Below are 20,667 nucleotides of genomic sequence, written 5' to 3'. Positions count from 1 at the left end.
AGTTAAATCCACTTAGGGGAATACCAAAAGTACCAGAAAGTATAATAATTCACAGAGGGGTACACACTTTAAAATGTAACTTTTAATCAGACACGTCTAAAACCAATCATTAGCACAGGCCCCACAACAAAAGCCAGTAGTTTGGGTTGACACCAGATCTAAAATATATAGACCACACTAGATGGAGGTGCGTCTATATGGGGGATAGTGAGGAGAGCAGTGGCGCTCAAAAGTGCATTAATCACCCTAAAACACCCTATCGGGGAGATGTAGTGTAGACTACCCCTGCTCCCACAGGGACTGTCGGGGCACTCGCCCTAAAAAGAGCGACCCCTGCCCCGATATATCCCTTGGACTGCGCCCTATAAATCCCTGGCAATATAATACATGCCCTTGCTCTGGTATACCTGATGCGTTTCTACCACATCGGTGGGTTCCTCAGGGGTTAACCAGGCAACTTACATAGAATCAATATTCCCAATTTACAGTTAAAATATCAAAAATTATCAAAGTAAGGGCTATCACCAAATAGAAATTACAAAAGTATTTACAGTTTAAGCAATACCATGAGTGTACCTACAAGTAAGCACCTATCCAGTTCAGGCAATACTGGTGCTAATAGTATCGATTGTCTACTGGCAGAAAATGCCAGCAGTTGGCTACTCACGGTTACCACGGGTTGCCGCAGTGGCGGTATCCCCAGGTGTACTCCCACAATGGTGGGCAGCACACTCAGCCGATCGGTGTCCTGGCCAGTCTACACTACATCTCCCCGGGTGTTTTAGGGTGATTAATGCACTTTTGAGTGCCACTGCTCTCCTCACTATCCCCCATATAGACACACCTCCATCTAGTGTGGTCTATACATTTTAGATCTGGTGTCAACCCAAACTACTGGCTTTTGTTGCGGGGCCTGTGCTAATGATTGGTTTTAGACGTGTCTGATTAAAAGTTACATTTTAAAGTGTGTACCCCTCTGTGAATTATACAAACAGCCTAACCTAACCACCACCTCCCGCTATCCCAGTAGAACTAAAGGTAACAACCACCTAACCCTCTATCAAGGGAAGGACCTAAGGGAAACTCGTACCTCGGACAACTACAACTCCATTCCTAAACTACTAACTAAGAAGGGGCAGCCTCCGCCCACTGCAATGCCTCAGTAGGTGAAGTGAAGATTTTTGTGGTGCGTCCATCCACCACCCTCAGACAAGCTGGGTAGAGCATGGCCTATCTATATAATTTGGAGCAAAGCTTGGCTCTAACTTCCGTAAATTGGGTGCGTTGTTTACGTAATTCCACGGGTAGAGAAATCCGGGTAGGAGGAGACCCTACTGTCCCCGAAGATAACTTCACCTTTAATCCTCACCGCCCGCATGATAGCGTCCTGTCTTTGAAATGTAGAATCTTTGCCAGGAAGGGGACAGGAGGTCAGACAGGGACCCTATGAGCCCTCTTCTCCACTAAGATGAAGGGAGAGAAGGTATTCGCAGGCAAGATCTCTTTTAGCTAGGATTCAAGGAATGCCACAGGATCAGCGCTTTCCGCCTTTTCAGGAAGGCCCACTAGCCGATCATTATTTCGCCGGAGGCGATTTTCAAAGTCATCAGCTCTGTCCACCATTCCTCTAAACTGACGCTGTAGATTTGCTATTTGTTCAGGGACAGGGCGAAGAGTATCCTCTACTACAGAAACTCTATGTCTCGTATCGTAGGATAACGAATTCCTGTCTAAGCTCATCCACTTTAGAGATCATGGAAGTATGGCAGGAGGTTATAGTAGACAAAATTTCAGTAAAGCGGAGGTCTATGGTGGCCTCATCATACGGCATCCGTTCTGGAGAGGGAAGAGGTGACGGACCAGGAGGATGATCTGCCAAGGGCACGGACTGACCAGACGAGGAACTGCCCGAAGTATTACCAGATCTGGAGATTTCAATCGTCTTAGCAGCATTAGCCGCCGCTTTGGTAGAGAGAGGCGTCTGAGCCACAGAGTCACGCTATGAACGTCCGCTAGTCTCAGAGTGTCCGTCCTCTTGAGGAGACATCATCATCATCCGATGAAGGGCGAGCCATCCCAGCTCCTGACTTATTGTGTTTGGATCTGCCTCATGGACCACCCATAGTAGCACAGAGTCACTCAGCAGGGCAAATAGGAGTAATGTAAGGCACCAGAAGAGAGGAACACCACATGTGGTACACAGGGCAGATGTCTCCGAGTAAGATAGCACAAAGATCCACACACTTCAGGTACCACAGGCTGTTGCAGACTCAATATCAGGTGAGGGTCAGTATCTTACAAAACATACAGTCCAGTAAAGACTTCACATAGGAGAGCACCTAAACTCCACAAACACTCCAGCCATCACAAGTCCCAGCAAGCCCAGCAGTGGAGAAGGGCAAGACAGTCCGGAGCAGGGCACTACAGGACCTGCAGGAGGGGAAGCACCCAGCACATAGCTAGCACCCTGTCCACTACAGGTCCCAGCAAGCCCATGTGTGGGCTGAGCTTTTGTAGCAATGAGAGGCAGGTAAAGATGGCAGGGGTGGGTGGGGTACTCACAAATGTAGCAGTGCCCGGCAGCCTAGCAATGCAGTGCAGGAGTCCAGAGGCAACCCTGGGGCTACCCCCACAGAGCCTCACAAATCTTCAGGATGACAGCCGTTCTCCGGTGCTCCAAAGCAGAGAGCCGCACCACAGTGCCTCAGCTCAGCTGTTGCAGAAGCGTGGGCAGAGTGGGAGTTGCTAGGGAGACCCAGCTCAGGAACAAGCCCCACCCACGAAGACCAGCAATGGCAGGGCTTCCGGCTTCAGCAATCAGAGACCCACGCTGGAACCCGGGAAGCAGGGGACTTCACAGACCACCTCGCTGGACCAGAGCCTCCCCTCCGTCTCTCTCTATCTGTGCATCGCCGCCGGCACCCAGCAGAAGGATCCAGGACCGTGTCCACTGCTGCAGGAGACCTTCCGGAATGCAAAGCATCCCCTCAGATAAGTATTCCTGCAGGTCAGGGGTATATTTCAGGATAACTGAGTACAGGGAAGCGGGAGCTCTGCGAGCACACATCTGCTCAGCTCCCTATGCAGGCCACACCTCCCAGGACCAAGCTACTTTAGTGCCAAAATATTGCTCCCCTACTGGTTTCCCACTCCTCTTCCTGCCCTGCTTAGGAAGATGAATCTTGTACATCCATATACAGGAAAGGCACTGAAGCAGCTTGGTCCAACCTCCTTGACACTTCAGCCACAGAAAAGAAGATTATTTTTATAATTATTCCTTTTATCACTATACCTGTACAATGGACTATGTGTGGAGATCTGAATACGACTTGCTCAAAATGAGCTAACAAATTCCTTTTACAGTATATCTTTCACATTTTCTGAGCTTTAACAATGAATAGTTTATTATAAATTTGGTATATAATATTTTCTACTTTTGAGAACCTTTTTTTTCTTTCCTTTAGTAGCTTTCACTTTGAGGTACACTCTAACAGGAGGAGCTGGCTATCAGATTCAACAGTATTTTAAATCACAAAGGCAGAACATCAAATCAATATTCATTAACAACCATTTTTGAGACCAAGGTTTTTAATGTGATTTAAAGGGGTTGTGCGCTGCCCTGCAGTTCGGAGCTCCACTCCGAACTGCAGGGCAGCGCACAACTCCTTTAACCTTATTCATGGGGTCTAATCCATGCTTGGGCTTACCAATGCAGAATTCGCATGGAAACTGTGTCAAAGGAGTAACATTCCATCTCTTTTTTTCCTGCAACACAGACTTGAAATATATGTTGGAAAAGACCCACACTGTAGAAGTGTGAACTATTCCATAGCTTTCTATTTAAAGGGGTTCTCTGATGCTTACACATCTTTTCCCCTATCCAAAGGATAGGGGATAAGATGCCTGATTGCGGGAGTCCCGCCGCTGGGGACTCCCGGGATCATGCACGTGGCACCCCGTTTGTAATCAGGCGACCACCGGGCCGGCGGAGTGTGACGTCAAGCCTCCGCCCCTCAATGCAAGCATACGGGAGGGGGCGTGATAGCTGTCACGCCCCCTCCCGTAGGCTTGCATTGAGGGGCGGAGCGTAACGTCACACGGGGGCGGAGGCGTGACGTCACACGCCGCCGGCCCGGTGGTCGCCTGTAATCAGACCCGAACTGACTACAAACAGGGTGCCGCGTGCGAGATCACGGGGGTCCCCAGCGGCGGGACTCCCGCGATCAGGCATCTTATCCCCTATCCTTTGGATAAGGGAAAAGATGTGTAAGGACCGGAGAACCCCTTTAAAACAATGGGATGCAGATTCCATTTGGTTTTCACACAGGTCTGCTTAAAAAAATGTGGGGGAATTTATTAAAGTCTGTGGCAGTGCACATCATCAAAAAGTCACAAATCCTTGTGTATATGCCTGGTTTGTGCCAAAAAAAATTGACTTTTTGCTTAGCACAGAGAAGGCTGGGTTTCCCACAAAGGCCTTACATCAAATTTATTACAATTTGCACTTTCTAGCAGACATAAATTGTACACACACAAGGGGCACACACAGGGGAAATTTAGGCCACAATAATGGACTAGTACTATTGCCTTATACTGTATGTCTTGTTGTGGTCAAGCAGGCAAACCATATGACTGCAATACAGTCAGCAGTGTTGGGTGGGGATGAGACATCCTGCATCTTTATCAGTGGCAGCAATATGAGAAAGGAAAAATTGCAATGGGATGGATATATATTTCTCTATCTACATTAATCCTATAACTGATAGCTTAGACTCGAGTGGAAATTTGCATGCATAGAGAGTTCCAGAATCACATGACCATAATGTGCAGAATTCCTCTTGATCAGCGGCGCAATCAAATATTGCTCAAAAAAATGCTATATGCAGCTGTGTTTTAACTTTATTTTGAAGGTATGCACAGATATACAGAGCCTTGAGTCCAGTTGTTTTTGTATTTTTTGTTTCTTTTTTATATTGCATACAGCTTTGTAGATTGCTGAAATCTGAGAAGGAAAGCACAAAGATAAGATCTTGGAGGGAACCAGTTCCCCATGCACGTTTATAAGTAGCTCGTTTTGTAACAAGAACGCCAAAGGAAATTAAATAAATAAATAAATAATTAAATAAAAATGAAATGTGAAAACAAGACCACAACGACAACCTGTGCCTGTGGAATAGGAAGGTGAAGTCAGGAAAATAGGAGTTGAAGAAGAAGTTGTTGCATCTGCTCATTCAAGTCCAAAGGTGCTTGTCTCCTCAACGGCTATCAACAACTTTTCATGTAACATGGAGTAAGAAGGGTATGGTGGAAGGTCCAGGCGGTTGAAGCATGTGTGCGCTCTATACAAAAAAGAACATAAAAATTATGCAGGATAACATTTTGTGTTGATATGCAAGACAAGTTTTTTATTTTTATAAATAGGCTGTTTGATAAAATCTCTTATTCCCTGATATACCATCTGTAGCAGAATCACTTGTCATTTTATAGCAGAGAATGGAAGACCACATTATATCTAATTATCAATAAATTTTAAACCAACACCTATTAACCTAAATGTTCAACATGACTAAACATTCATGTGCTCTTAATGAAGAGAGGAGTGGTAAGCCACTGCCAGATAGTTGTGAGGGCAGCTTATCTGTTTAAGGACATAAGGGATGGGCAGTTAAAATCCATCATGCCTAATCCTTCTCTCTGCTGATTTATGGTCTATTCACACGTACAGTTTTCTGCGCAGATTTGATGCACAGATTTGATGCGCAGGATTTCCTGCTGCAGATTTCAATGTAAACGGAATAACTGAACACAGCATGAAATCCTGCACATCAAATCTGCACAGAATACTGTACGTGTGAATAAACCCTTAATCTGTTGGGAAGAATTGGGAGGCCCTCCGAATATTTAAGACAGTTGGCTTAAGTTTGAGGGTTTGGCCAACTTTTGACTTAAAGGGGTACTCCACCCCTAGACATCTTATCCCCTATCCAAGGATAGCAGATATGATGTCTGATCGCAGGGGTCCCGCCGCTGGGAACCCCCGCAATCTCTCCTGCAGCTCCCTAGTCATCTGCAGCACGGAGCCGAAGCTTGCTCTGCCCCCTCCCATAGACTTGCATTAAGAGGGTGGGGCGTGATGTCATGAGGGGGCGGGCCGTGATGTCACGAACCGCTGGCCCCTGTATCGTGAGTCATCAGGCATGGAGCCAGCTTCGGCTCCATGCTGCAGATGACTAGGGGATGCAGGAGAGATTGCGGTGGTCCCCAGCGGCGGGACGCCCGCGATCAGACATCTTAACCCCTATCCTTGCATAGGGGATAAGATGTCTAGGGGCAGAGTACCCTTTTAAGTGTATGGGGACCATAAGTATCAATTCAGCAAACTAGTGACATGTCAGAAGTTTTGATCAGTCAGTGGTAGGGTGAGTGCTATATCATTAAAATGAAGGGTCAGAAGCACTAAGTGCAGTATTGTTTCTCAATAGCTCAGCTTAGGTTTCATCAGAGCAGAGTGAGTAGTTTGTAGGCTTGGCAAATTGTCACGATGCCGGCTGGCAGAAGGTGGATCCTCTGTGCCAGAGAGGGATTGGCGTGGACCGTGCTAGTGGACCGGTTCTAAGTCACTACTGGTGTTCACCAGAGCCCGCCGCAAAGCGGGATGGTCTTGCTGCGGCGGTAGTGACCAGGTCGTATCCACTAGCAACGGCTCAACCTCTCTGACTGCTGAAGATAGGCGCGGTACAAGGGAGTAGACAGAAGCAAGGTCGGACGTAGCAGAAGGTCGGGGCAGGCAGCAAGAATCGTAGTCAATAAGGCAATAGCAGGAGGTCAAGTACACAGTATGGACAAACACAGTAACGCTTTCACTAGGCTCTAAGGCAACAAGATCCGGCAAGGGAGTGCAGGGGCAGAGATCAGATATAGTCTGGGAGCAGGTGGAAGCCAATTAAGCTAATTGGGCCAGGCACCAATCATTGGTGCACTGGCCCTTTAAGTCTCAGGGAGCTGGCGCGCGCGCGCGCCCTAGAGAGCGGAGCCGCGCGCGCCAGCACATGACAGCGGGGGACCGGGACGGGTAAGTGACCTGGGATGCGATTCGCGAGCGGGCGCGTCCCGCTGTGCGAATCGCATCCCCGACGGCCAAGACAGTGCAGCACTCCCGGTCAGCGGGACCGACCGGGGCGCTGCGGAGAGAGAGACGCCGTAAGCGCTCTGGGGAGGAGCGGGGACCCGGAGCGCTAGGCGTAACAGTACCCCCCCCTTAGGTCTCCCCTTCTCTTTGTCCGGTAACTGCCTCCCCTGGGATGAGGACACCGGGAAAGAATGGAGGGTTTCCTCAACGGCAGGCAGTACAGCAGGAGTGGGAATGGGGAGGGAGGGCAGAGGGCGAGGCCTGGCACGGGGCAGTGTGACACCAGGACGGGGGCCATGAGGAGGCACCGAGGCTTGCCTGACTGGACTGGGAGGGGGGGGAGAGGCACTTCTTATGGCAGGCAGAGTCCATAAAGACCTTAGGGAGACCGGTTACAGGGAGAACCACAGGGTCACGGCAGGGAGTACTGGGAACCGGTTTAAGGCAGTCCTTGAAACAAGAGGTACCCCAGCTCTTGATCTCCCCTGTGGACCAATCCAGGGTAGGAGAATGGTGTTGAAGCCAGGGTAGTCCAAGGAGAATTTCGGAAGTGCAATTGGAGAGGACCAAAAACTCAATTTTTTCGTGATGAGGTCCGATGCACATTAGGAGGGGCTCCGTGCGGTAACGCACGGTGCAATCCAACCTGACTCCGTTGACCGCGGAAATGTAGAGTGGCTTGACGAGACGGGTCACCGGGATGCGGAATTTATTCACCAAGGAATCCCGAATAAAATTCCCAGAGGCACCAGAGTCCAAGCAGGCCACGGCTGAGAGGGAGGAGTTGGCTGAAGGAGAAATCCGCACGGGCACCGTGAGACGTGGAGAAGCCGACTTTGAATCAAGAGACGCCACACCCACGAGAGCTGGGTGCGAGCGTGCGTTTCCCAGACGTGGAGGACGGATAGGGCAATCCACCAAGAAATGTTCGGTACTGGCACAGTACAGACAAAGATTTTCTTCTCTACGGCGATTCCTCTCCTCCTGGGTCAGGCGAGACCGATCCACTTGCATGGCCTCCTCGGCGGGAGGCCTAGGCGTAGATTGCAACGGAGACTGTGGGAGAGGTGCCCAGAGATCTAAGTCTTTTTCCTGGCGGAGCTCTTGATGTCTCTCAGAAAAACGCATGTCAATGCGAGTGGCTAGATGAATGAGTTCATGCAGGTTAGCAGGAATTTCTCGTGCGGCCAGAACATCTTTAATGTTGCTGGATAGGCCTTTTTTAAAGGTCGTGCAGAGGGCCTCATTATTCCAGGATAGTTCAGAAGCAAGAGTACGGAATTGTATGGCGTACTCGCCAACGGAAGAATTACCCTGGACCAGGTTCAGCAGGGCAGTCTCAGCAGAAGAGGCTCGGGCAGGTTCCTCAAAGACACTTCGAATTTCCGAGAAGAAGGAGTGTACAGAGGCAGTGACGGGGTCATCGCGGTCCCAGAGCGGTGTGGCCCATGACAGAGCTTTCCCAGACAGAAGACTGACTACGAAAGCCACCTTAGACCTTTCAGTAGGAAACTGGTCCGACATCATCTCCAAGTGCAGGGAACATTGTGAAAGAAAGCCACGGCAAAACTTAGAGTCCCCATCAAATTTGTCCGGCAGGGACAAGCGGAGGCGAGGAGTGGCCACTCGCTGCGGAAGAGGTGCAGGAGCTGGCGGAGGAGATGGTTGCTGCTGTAGCAGAGGCAGAAGTTGCGACTGAAGTTGCTGCACCATGGTGGACACTTCCGACAGCTGGTGAGTTAGATGGGCGATCTGTCGGGATTGCTGGGCGACCACCGTGGTGAGGTCAGAGATAGCTGGCAGGGGAACCACAGCGGGATCCATGGCCGGATCTACTGTCACGATGCCGGCTGGCAGAAGGTGGATCCTCTGTGCCAGAGAGGGATTGGCGTGGACCGTGCTAGTGGACCGGTTCTAAGTCACTACTGGTGTTCACCAGAGCCCGCCGCAAAGCGGGATGGTCTTGCTGCGGCGGTAGTGACCAGGTCGTATCCACTAGCAACGGCTCAACCTCTCTGACTGCTGAAGATAGGCGCGGTACAAGGGAGTAGACAGAAGCAAGGTCGGACGTAGCAGAAGGTCGGGGCAGGCAGCAAGAATCGTAGTCAATAAGGCAATAGCAGGAGGTCAAGTACACAGTATGGACAAACACAGTAACGCTTTCACTAGGCTCTAAGGCAACAAGATCCGGCAGGGGAGTGCAGGGGCAGAGATCAGATATAGTCTGGGAGCAGGTGGAAGCCAATTAAGCTAATTGGGCCAGGCACCAATCATTGGTGCACTGGCCCTTTAAGTCTCAGGGAGCTGGCGCGCGCGCACCCTAGAGAGCGGAGCCGCGCGTGCCAGCACATGACAGCGGGGGACCGGGACGGGTAAGTGACCTGGGATGCGATTCGCGAGCGGGCGCGTCCCGCTGTGCGAATCGCATCCCCGACGGCCAAGACAGTGCAGCGCTCCCGGTCAGCGGGACCGACCGGGGCGCTGCGGAGAGAGAGACGAATCTAGAAGCCAGCTAAAAAGTTAGAAGCCAGGAAGCCGCACGTCAGGTAACATGACAACACGCAATGGGACGTTATGTGACGTTATATGGTCAGTCATTGTCCTCTTCTCTCTCTTGTGTCACAGTAATTAGTGTCCCTCCTCTCTCCCATGTGTCACAGTCATAAGTGTCTCATCTGTTAAAAGATAGCAGATAAATACTTACCTATGCATCTGCCCCCATGCCGATCCTCCTTTATGCCATGCTGAACAGGGCATGTCTTTGGTTGGTGCTCTGGTATCATGTGACGGCAGCAGCCAATCAGCAGCCATGCCATGAAACTATATACTCCTGAGCATAGGGTGTCACTTCCGAGGCTGCTGATTGGCTGCAATGGTCACCTGACATATGCTGCTCCTGTAACACTGCAGTACCAACTGCTGGCAGAATGGAGGATCATCGCAGGAATGGAGGCAGAGGTAAGTAAAACTTTAATTTTTTTTTAAGGATATGTCAAGCTCTGGTCTATAGACATTTTGTTTACCTTTCGATAAAATGCAATGCAGCCTTAGTATAAGTGACTAAGTTTATAATGTGTCAATATATTTTTCGATAACTATGTATAATATAATCAGGTCCATTACCTTGGAAGTGATGTTATCTTTCCCCATTTTTCTATACAAAAGCGCCTGAGTCCATTACTTCCACGGAGGGCTGCAAACCCTTCATATGGTACACTAGATGTCCCGGTCACAAACTGTAAAAGCCGTAACCTCTGCTCATTGTTAAATCTTTCCACAGCTGCCCAAAACCACCGAATGACAATGTGGCCATCGTGATACCCTAGAAAACCAGGAATGAAAGTACAGATTATAATAAACACAGATATTTGTATAGTTATCTCATAGGGGCATACCAGTCTTACTAAAACTTGTCATCACTTTGTAATTGTGGGGTCCCAGAGGTCAGCACCCGGCCACCTGAAGTACAGGAGAACCGCAGCGCAGCCTCATTCAAGTGAATGCAGTGCAATTTTCCTCATCAAAATGACACTTTGCTGGAACCATTATAAGTTGTGGCTTTTGTTTATGATGGACTGATGTTAACAAAGACTTAGAGGCACTGGAATGATTTGGCTGGTCAATGCATACCCAGTTAATATTAAAATTAAGTGGAATATGTTGGGGAATACAAAGCCTGTGGCAGTACATAGAGGCTATGCAGCACCTTTGTGCGAGCTACATGATCCCTGTGTGGTGCTCTACAGGCTCTGCCAGGTGGCATTAGTATGGAGATATTTTACATTAAATGACAGAATATAAAAAATTACTGTACATCACCTCCTCGGTATTCTGTGTTATTGCGCCAATCAATTAGATCAATTTCCGCTGTGCCCGCGATGACTAGCTCTAGCTCTCTAGCATCAAACACAGAGACAAGTCTGGAGTCTACAACCTGAAATAAAAGCACAATATATTATTATAATACTCAATAACCATAAGTATCAATCATAACCCTACAGTATTAAATGTATTTTATAATATAGGTATATACCTTTTCCTAGGTGTACTACATGTACCCTAAATATGTTCTGATACATGTATTTACTGATAGTGATGATTTGCAGCTCCATCTTGTGGTTAAAATATGTATTTGTTTGTTTAATTACAGCTAACGTTGCAACTATGTAACTGCTGTAAATTATATAGTATATATTCCCTTATATAGGAGTCACAGGGGGTCAGATCATCACACTGAGGTACACTTATTTGCAAAAAAGTATAGTGCAATGTTAAGGTTACGGAAATACAAAAAATAATTTGCCTCATTCACCAGGTTAAGCATCACTGTTGCTCACATGTAAAAAGTTTAGATTGCACTGGGTTTCACTCCTGAGATCGATCCCTCCTGAGACGCACTGCGAACACGAGTTACAGTCGAGTGATGTGCGCCAGATCTGCCAGGAAGTTGAGCGCACTCCCGCACACTTCCTCAGCATGTCGATCACCAGAGTGAGACCCAGTGCGATCTGAACTTTTGACATATCTGGCCAACAAGTCAAAAGTTTTATTTATTTATTTTTAATGAGAGAAACCTTTACAATTTCTATTTATGGTATGCTTGTGCAATATTACTAGCTGCCTTATTATGCACACTTCAATCAAATGGAAGATGGATGAGCCGCTCCACATCCTGCTTTCGGACTTCAGCTGTAGCAGACAATGATGGGTGCTACCCTCAAACATCATTGAAGTCTTCACCCAGGGATCACAGTATTCAAATTAAAAATATATAAGTTGCTGGCAAGCCATCCATAAACAGTCTTGGGTGGCAAAGCGCAACTATAAATATATATTAGTTTGGTTGGAGCATAAGACAAAAAAATCTTGGGTGGCAGAGTTGTGTCTCTGAGTCCAGGGCAACCATCAAGGGGGTACAGCCAGTATTCTAGTAAAGGGGCCTGAGCTCCGCTGCCCGACGATGGCCTGTTGTGCCCCCTTGCAGCAGCGCCCGAACAGAAGGCTATCGGTCTCCTGCTTCTGTACGTACATTATGCAAAAAGCGTATGTAATGTATGTACAATAAAGTAGCCTTAGCCTCACGCTGCATACTACATGTTTATGTCATTTTATCATGCAGCCTGCCAGAGAAGTCTGGCATCACTCTGGAGGGGGAGTAGCAGAAAGGTGAGTGGGATTTTTTTTTCTTGCTGACTTATTGGGGGCGTTACTTACTACCTACTGAAGCATTACCAACTACCTAATGGGGACAATGCCTACTACCTACCTACTGGAGGCATTACCTACAACCTACCTACAGGGTGCATTACCTACCTGGGAACATTACTGGGGGCATTACATACCTTCTACCTTATAGGGGGATTCCCAACCTACCTACTGGAAGCATAACCTAACAGGGTAAGGTGCAATTACCTACCCACTGAGGGCTTCTACATAAGGAAAGTTGCCTAGCCACCACCGCCCAATCCCCCTACTCCCCCCCCCCCCCAACACACTTACCTACTCCCTCAAACTATGCATGGGACAAGGGGGGCATGTTTGGAGTACTGAGGGTAGGAAACACATGGGGAATGTGCTGAAAAAGTGTGGAGCCTAAAATGCTTGTTGTCTAGGGAGACAAGTCGTGGTTGGAAGAAGACTTTATGGTGGTTTGAGCCAGATAGAAAAGGAAACAGAATGACTCCAAGAAGACAGCCCCTGTGAGTTAGTGGATATAACTGCACTGTAATTACTTATATGGTCTGCATTGTGTAGAGCTGGGATCCCTACTGCATGTGCTTTGTATGGTGGGATATTGATCTATGTTCCATGGTTTTCATACAGTATAAGTATTTTAATTCAATCACTATGCTATGGTAATGGTAGTGCTCATGGTGTGGTGGCATTATTCTCCCTTGTGAACTGGTATTATTATTATTGTTAATATTGGTCTCAGAATACAGGATTTGGTCAGTAACAGTATAAAGGTAATATGTATGGTGATAACATCCCTCCTTCCTTCTTCATTGAACTACAGGACTCTTGAAGATAGTGGATATGTCCTGGGGGAAGACTCAGGAGCGACCCGTGGGGTGCTATGTTAGGGGTTCTAAAATTTCTGATGGCAGCCCTGCCTGGGTCCAATAGAGATTAGAGGACACTGCACGGCTGAGAAGTATGTATGAAGATCCTTGGCAGGCAATGGGTTATTGTATAGTGTACCTTTGGCATGGTGATGGGCATAACTCGGTTTCCAACTGTCTGGAATACATCTGAAGATCATGGTGTTGTAGTGGCCACCTGGCATCAGTGTATAGGAGACACCAGTAGACTATGTGACCTGCAAACAGAGGTCTGCCAGAACATAGCTTCTGTATAGGTAGTAAACTGATGTATACTATGCCCCTTGGAGGGGAATGGGCATGGTGTGAATTAAAGGCCACCCCTTCCCCTGGTGCTGAGTGCAGGCAGACACATGTGGTTAACAGAACTGGAAAAACCCAGCCCGGAGCTGCAGGATTTGGGGAGGGCCTGGTACAGGAAAGTGCCCTGTACTGCAAAACTGTAATAAAGTCGCAGTGGCACATAAAAAAAATCTTGGTCTTCCCATGTTAAAGTGCCACCGGGGTCCAATGGACCCACCAGGACCCATGCTGGATACTAATGGATGCAATGGGTGCAGAGTGTTCCCATGTGCAGGATTCTCATCTCTTGGCCAGAAAGGACAAAAACACATTCTCTTGCTCTTATTCTTGCGCTTATTCACTTTAATGAACACTTTGTAATGTCTAATGGTGGAGGCAATACAGGGAAGCTAAACACTTACTGACAGGTTTGCTGCTGACTGTTGAGGGACCCAACAGGAAAGCACTTGGGAGGAGGTTGGGGTGGCGGGGGTATTTACTGATACAGGCATCTCATATGCCACTCTTAACTAAACCACCACTATTGCACAATGCGCATTGTTTATTGCACACTTCTCAATACATCCAGACACATCAGAGCCTGCTACATGTTCCTTTCGGAAATGTACGCCAGCTAGGGGCTAGCATAGATTCTGGTTACGACTTACAACAAGTCCTCTGGAATCAGTTGCAATAATTCTGCCATCATGGGAGGCCATGCCTCTTTGTGCAAGGCCTGCCCACTTTCTGAAAATTGGTGCAAATGGTGTAATGAAGCCAAAATGTTGTTTTGCACCTTTTTTATGACAAAATACCACTCTACACAAGAGACAACTCTAACAAGTAAATATTTGTCTACACTAGAGAATCAGTTTTTTCCCCTTGTCCCTTTATGCTGTATGAGCTTACCTCATAAAAGCCTCGTACAAGGGCTTCCGTCTGTTGAACCACTCCCCGTTCCACTCGCCACTTCACCATTTTCTCAATATATTCTTTCTTATTTTTCTCTGTGACTTGCAAGTTTGCTCCTCCTGACTTCAGCTCTCTCTCAGTGACCTGTCACATGAAAGAAAAAAAGAGAGTGATTCACAAATATTACCTTCATCCCTATAATATCTTTTACATGATCACTGATACAACTCTTGAAATGGCACTCAATATCCATATTTATTTTCTGTGACTCCACATCCTAGTGAAGTGGAGTCACAGACAATGAATATTTAAATTGAGTGAGCGTAGGCCCTCCCCCTATATCCTAGTGAAGACAGATAATTAATATGTAAATTGAGTCGGTGAAGCACCGCCCCCTTGCACGGTTCACTGAATTTAGCAGAGGACATAGCTCAGGACCTACTGGACATACTTAAGTAAGTGACCCATCATTGGACACCTGTTCACTCACACTATAACCCAGTGTATTACTCTGCCTATACCTATGGGGAAGAGGGGGGGGGGGGGGGTAACTCTGCCTATACCTATACCAATGGGGAAAGGGGGTTAACTCTGTTCCTATACCTATTGGGAAGGGGGTTAACTCTGCTGCCTATACCTATGGGGAAGATGGTTTAAGTCTGCTGCCTATACCTATGGGGAAGGGTGGGGGGGCTAACTCTGCTGCCTATACCTTTGGGGAAGGGAGGTTAACTCTGCTGTCTATACCTACAGGGAAGGGGGGTTAACTCTGCTGCCTATACCTACAGGGAAGGGGTGTTAACTCTGCTGCCTATACCTATGGGGAAGGAGGGGCTACCTAACTTTATACCTGGATGCCTAACTACTTACCTACATACCAGGCAATCTAACTACCTACATACCCAGCTAGCTAACTATATCACATACCTGGCCTTCATACATGGCTGCCTAACTACTAGCTAGCCCCCTACCTACCTGGCTTGTCACCTACATACATATCTGGCTTCCTGAGCTACCTACCTAGTTACCTATTTACCCTGCTACCTACCTACCTGCCCTTTTACTGTGCAGAACACCAAGGAGCGCATTATTACAGTTTGTCGGCCTATAGATGGAAAGATTGTGTAGAGGAGGGGAGGGCACTGGAAAAATGAGGAGTCTGACATGTTTGTCCTGCAGATGTTAAGAGATCCACATGGCGGTCTTATCCGGACGGAGAAGAAAAGGAAAGAGGACGCAGCTGATCAGAAAAGACGTAATTGTGGGTCCCAAAATGTAACTGTAATCATTTATATGGTATACACATCCTGTGTACAGCTGATATCTACCGCCATATGGTCCTCTATATAATCACTTATACAGATCCTTTATAGTATACTGGTCTGTGTATAGTGGTTTTATTCAGTACAGTATGGCAATATTATTGGTCATGGAAATTTACCTACGTTTAAGTGTTTCTTACATATATAAATTTTAGTTTATTGTGTGTGGGATTTGGGTGGAATAGGGACGTGGCAGAAGATTGACGAGCTGCAGAGCCTAGCAGGGGCCCTTGCCTTTTTTGGTCCGGGGACCCCGAGTGTTGTCAGTCCACCCCTGGCTCTATCATCTCCGTGCTGCACTGCCTTGCCTGGCATTTGTTTCCTTGCCGATCCAATCCTCCTACACTATGCGAGCGATATCGCCGCACAGTGTAGGACGGAAATGCTCCTCCTCCAGACCTCCCCTGTAGCATGCACGGCGCGTTCCGTGATGTAACGCGGAGGCGGAGTCACGGCAATGCAAGGGTGAGGCATGGCCAGGTTACTGCGCAATACCAGCGGCATTACTCTCGGTATCCCACTCTCCCAGAGCAGCTTACGGCAGCCAATATCTGCTAGGAGGTGATTTTTTCATTTTTAAATCATCAATTTGTAATAAATTGTGTAATTTATTGGTTATATAATAATTATATAATCTGCATCAGTCGTAGAGCTTAATAAATTCTCCCCCAGAGAGTCTAAAACCCATAATAAATGTGGTGCAAGGCATGTAGGATTTTTTTTTGGGGCAGAAACTATTAGTAGTAAAATTGCTTCATTGTGCACAACAGAGCACTTGTATTGCACATATTAACAGTTATTAACAATTTATCATTTTAATATTCATCTACAATAACCACCACATTTTGGTGTGCTGAATTACTTTTGGTCAGAGGGATTACTTTGTACCCATGGAAACACAGAATAAGGCTAAAGCTGTCATATTGGACAAATTATTTGCAGGTCTATTTAGCTAGCCTTAGGGTAAAGATTCTATTTGCATCTATTATTTACCAGGGATTTAAATATGCAGTCATGAAGCGCACTAGTAGGAGCTGAGCCAACCTCAGATCATTGTAGAATGGAGTGTTGTTCTGAACTCTAACCTTGAGTTTTGCAAATGGGATTGAGGCCCCAGTAATGTGATTTTTTTCCTTTGACCCCTAATGTTCTGAAAACTTCCGATCATCATATGTTCATCATTAAGATTTTTCCATACTTTAACATTTGACCAGGGATCTCTGCGAGGCAGAACTCAGTTTAAGATCAATGGTTTGTTTGTTAAAAACCCGTTTTATTGGCTTCACAAAGGGAATGTATAAAAACAGAAGAAAAAGTCTTTCCAGTAAAGATATAAAAAGTCAGCAGTTTGTCAAAAATACCACAGATTTGATGGCCCTTAAAGAAGTGTATGGAATATCAGGCAGATGTTTCTGCATAAAAATGCAAAGAAGATTGTAAAAGGGAAGTATGTTGTTTTAAGGGCCCCAAATACATGGAATATAGTTGTAAAAAATATTGTGAGGGCTTTTTTATAAAAAAAAAATTACTTTTTTTCATAATTGGATCTATAGGTTCGATGTATAGAACCTATGAGAATCTGTGGCCTAGCGAGGAAGGGGCATATGTTTTTCCAGAGCATGTACTCCAATGGGAAAAAAAAATCATATCAACTGGCTCCAGAAAGTTTAACAGATTTGTAAATAATTTATATTAATAAATCTTAATTCTTCCAGTACTTATCAGCTGCTGTATAGTACAGAGGAAGTTGAGTTGCTCTTTTCTGTCTGACTACAGTGCTCTCTGCTGACACCTCTGTCCATGTAACTGTCCAGAATAGGAGCAAATCCCCATAGCAAACCTCTTCTGCTTCTGACAGTTCCTGACATGGACAGAGGTGTCAGCAGAGAGCACTGAGGTCAGACTGAAAAGAATAACTCAACTTCCTCTGTAGTATACAACAACTGATAAGTACTAGAAGGAATAAGATTTTTTAACAAAAGTAATTTACAAATCTATTTAATTGACTGGCACCAAATGATATGAAAACATTTTTTTCAACCGGAGCACCCCTTTAAGAGGAGAAACATTTCAAAGAACCAGTCCAGATCTTATATACAATTTCCAACTATTAGGGGTCAAATCGCAGAGACCACCAACAAACATGACATCATGAGGGGCTGAAACACTGTCATGAGAACTGCAGCTCGAACATTCAAGTGTGAAGGGGCAGAGCAGCGATATCTGTGCAGCGCCTAGACAGGAGTGACAGAATGAACAATTCGGAGGGCTGCAGTCCTCTACAGAGCTCCCCTTCATTCTAGAACTCAGGATTTTATATCTGTGTATGATGTGATAGAGGCAGGATTGCAAAAATCTAGGCCCAAGCAAATGTCTTAAAGTACAAGACATCAATGCTACAAAAAGGGACTTTATTCAGAGGTACAGAATGTCTACATGTCCTTATTAGGGACCCATAAGTGCTCTGTGTGTCACATTGGGGTGAATAAATTAGAAACCATATTGTCCCTTAGAAGCACAGAAGTATTAGAACTAGTTAAAAAAAAGGTGATATACATAAAAGGGATTTAGTAGAATGCACTTTAAGTGTATGAATTATTAAATATCTTGAATGCTTTATTAATAATAGTTCATGTATGCAATATTAACATTGCATGTTTCTTAAATAGGAAAAAAACTAAATTCAATACTTTAGTCTACTGGGCAAATGCAAGTTGTGCTACAAGAATCTGGATGTTATAAGCAGAAGAAGGACACCCTGAATCTCCTGGACTTCTGTGCAAAATCTCTAACAAAGCCATAGAAAATGTTATATGTAACCCCTTAAAAGGGGTACTCCGGTGGAAACCTTTTTTTTTTTTTTTTTAAATCAACTGGTGCCAGAAAGTTAAACAGATTTGTAACTTCTATTAAAAAAAAAATCTTAATACTTCCAGTACTTATTAGCTGCTGAATACTACAGATGAAATTCTTTTCTTTTTGAAACACAGTGCTCTCTGCTGACATCTCTGTCCATTTTTAGGAACTGTCCAGAACAGCAAATGTTTGCTATGGGGATTTTCTCCTACTCTGGACAGTTCTTAAAATGGACAGAGATGTCAGTAGAGAGCACTGTGCTCGTGATGTCAGCAGAGAGCTCTGTGTTCCAAAAATAAAATAATTTCCTCTGTAGTGTTCAGCAGCTAATAAGTACTAGAAGGATTAAGATTTTTAATAGAAGTTTTTTTTACAAATCTGTTTAACTTTCTGGCACCAGTTAATTAAAAAATAAAAAGTTTTACACCGGAGTACCCCTTTAAGGACCATCGGTTTTTTCATTTTTGCACTTTCATTTTTTCCTCCTCACCTTCTAAAAATCATATTGCTTTAAATTTTCCAACTACAGACCCATATGGGGGCTTATTTTTTGCGCCACCAATTTTACTTTGAAATGACATCAATAATTTCACCACAAAATCTACAGCAAAACCAGAAAAAAACAGCCATTTTGTAATTTTGGGGGCTTCCGTTTTTATGCAGTGCACTTTTCGGCAAAAATGCCACCTTACCTTTATTCTGTAGGTCCATACAATTAAAACGATACTTAACTTATATCGGTTTTATTTTGTTTTACTTCTGTTAAAAATTATAACTTTTTGCATGAAAATTAGTACGTTTAAAAAAATGTCCTCTTCCGACCTTTTATTTTTACATATTCAGGGATGTATGAGGGCTAATTTTTTTGCGCTGTGATCTGTAGTTTTTTATCGATACCATTTTTGTTTTGATGGGACTTTTTGACAGTACAATTTGTGATACTATTATATTAATAAGTTATATATTTTGGGGTAATAGTCATATGCAAATAGAATTTTCTGAAACCAGAATACCCCTTAAAGTGGTACTACCATGGCAAACGTTTTTTTTTTTTTTTATCAACTGGTGCCAGAAAGTTAAACAGATTTGTAAACTATCTTGATGCAGAAGAAAAAGTGAAAAAAGTCGGCAAACTCACCATGGACTTCTTTTTCAGGGTAGTTTCTTTATTGCATACTCACATATAAAAACTGGTGCAAAGGGGGGAGAGAGGAATCACAGTGGGGGTATTCACTGTCTGGCATACAGTGAATACCCCCCACTGTAATTCCTCTCTCCCCCCTTTGCACCAGTTTTCCAGGGGGAGAGAAGGGGCAGCGGCACCCATTGCCGGCGCCGCTGCCCCGTTGCCTCCCCCCATCCCCGGTGGCATAATTACCTGAGTCCGGTCCGCGCTGCTCCGCTGCTCCAGGCCTCCGTCGTGCGTCCCCGGCGTCATTGCTATGCGCTGAACGGCGCGGCGCATGACGTCAGTGCGCCGCGCCGCGCATAGCAACGACGCTGGAGACGCACGACGGAGGCCTGGAGCAGCGGAGCAGCGCGGACCGGACTCAGGTAATTATGCCACCGGGGATGGGGGGAGGCAACGGGGGCAACGGCGCCGGCAATGGGTGCCGCTGCCCCCTTCTCTCCCCCTGGCTGTCGGCGCCGCTTCTCTCCCCCTGGCTATCGGCGCCGGCACCGATAGTCAGGGGGAGAGAACGGGCAGCGGCGCTGATAACCAGGGGGTGAGAAGGGCCAACAGCAGCGCTCTAGACCCCAGGAAAGGCAGGGGGAGAGAAGCGGGCAGCGATGGCCTCTCTCCCCCTGCCTTTCCTGGGGGTATATCGGGGTATACACGCGCACACACGCACCCTCATTTTTTCATGGATATTTGGGTAAAAAACTTTTTTTACCCAAATATCCGTGGTAAAATGAGGGTGCGTGTTATAGGCCGGTGCGTGGTATACCCCGATAAATACAGTACTTTGCCTTTGAAGATTTGTAAATTACTTCTATTAAAAATCTTAATCCTTTCAGTACTTTTTAGGGACTGTATACTACAGAGGAAATGTTTATCTTTTTT

The 20,667-nt window shown here is 46.1% G+C and overlaps 1 protein-coding gene and 1 long non-coding RNA gene across 9 annotated transcripts in view; one reads left to right on the top strand and one right to left on the bottom strand.

The window, feature by feature from the left end:
* The window catches only part of LOC130273536 (uncharacterized), a 55,008-nt gene extending 49,911 nt beyond the window's left edge, over window positions 1-5,097 (top strand). For all 4 annotated transcript variants that reach the window (XR_008844024.1, XR_008844025.1, XR_008844023.1 and 1 more), the window contains one exon: window positions 4,984-5,097. This is a non-coding gene — a long non-coding RNA (uncharacterized LOC130273536). The remainder of the gene's footprint in view (window positions 1-4,983) is intronic.
* Window positions 4,885-20,667, bottom strand: part of HECW1 (HECT, C2 and WW domain containing E3 ubiquitin protein ligase 1) — a 341,519-nt gene continuing 325,736 nt past the window's right edge. For all 5 annotated transcript variants that reach the window (XM_056520523.1, XM_056520524.1, XM_056520526.1 and 2 more), the window contains 4 exons: window positions 14,422-14,568; window positions 10,949-11,063; window positions 10,253-10,451; window positions 4,885-5,339 (listed from right to left, as the gene is read on the bottom strand). In XM_056520523.1, coding sequence (XP_056376498.1) covers window positions 5,228-5,339; window positions 10,253-10,451; window positions 10,949-11,063; window positions 14,422-14,568 — 573 coding nt within the window. In that variant the 3' untranslated portion in view covers window positions 4,885-5,227. The remainder of the gene's footprint in view (window positions 5,340-10,252; window positions 10,452-10,948; window positions 11,064-14,421; window positions 14,569-20,667) is intronic.

This window comes from Hyla sarda, chromosome 5 (assembly GCF_029499605.1).
Source record: "Hyla sarda isolate aHylSar1 chromosome 5, aHylSar1.hap1, whole genome shotgun sequence".
Classification (NCBI taxonomy): domain Eukaryota; kingdom Metazoa; phylum Chordata; class Amphibia; order Anura; family Hylidae; genus Hyla; species Hyla sarda.
Note: the sequence above shows the minus strand (reverse complement) of the source record. Positions and strands in the feature narration are given on the sequence as shown.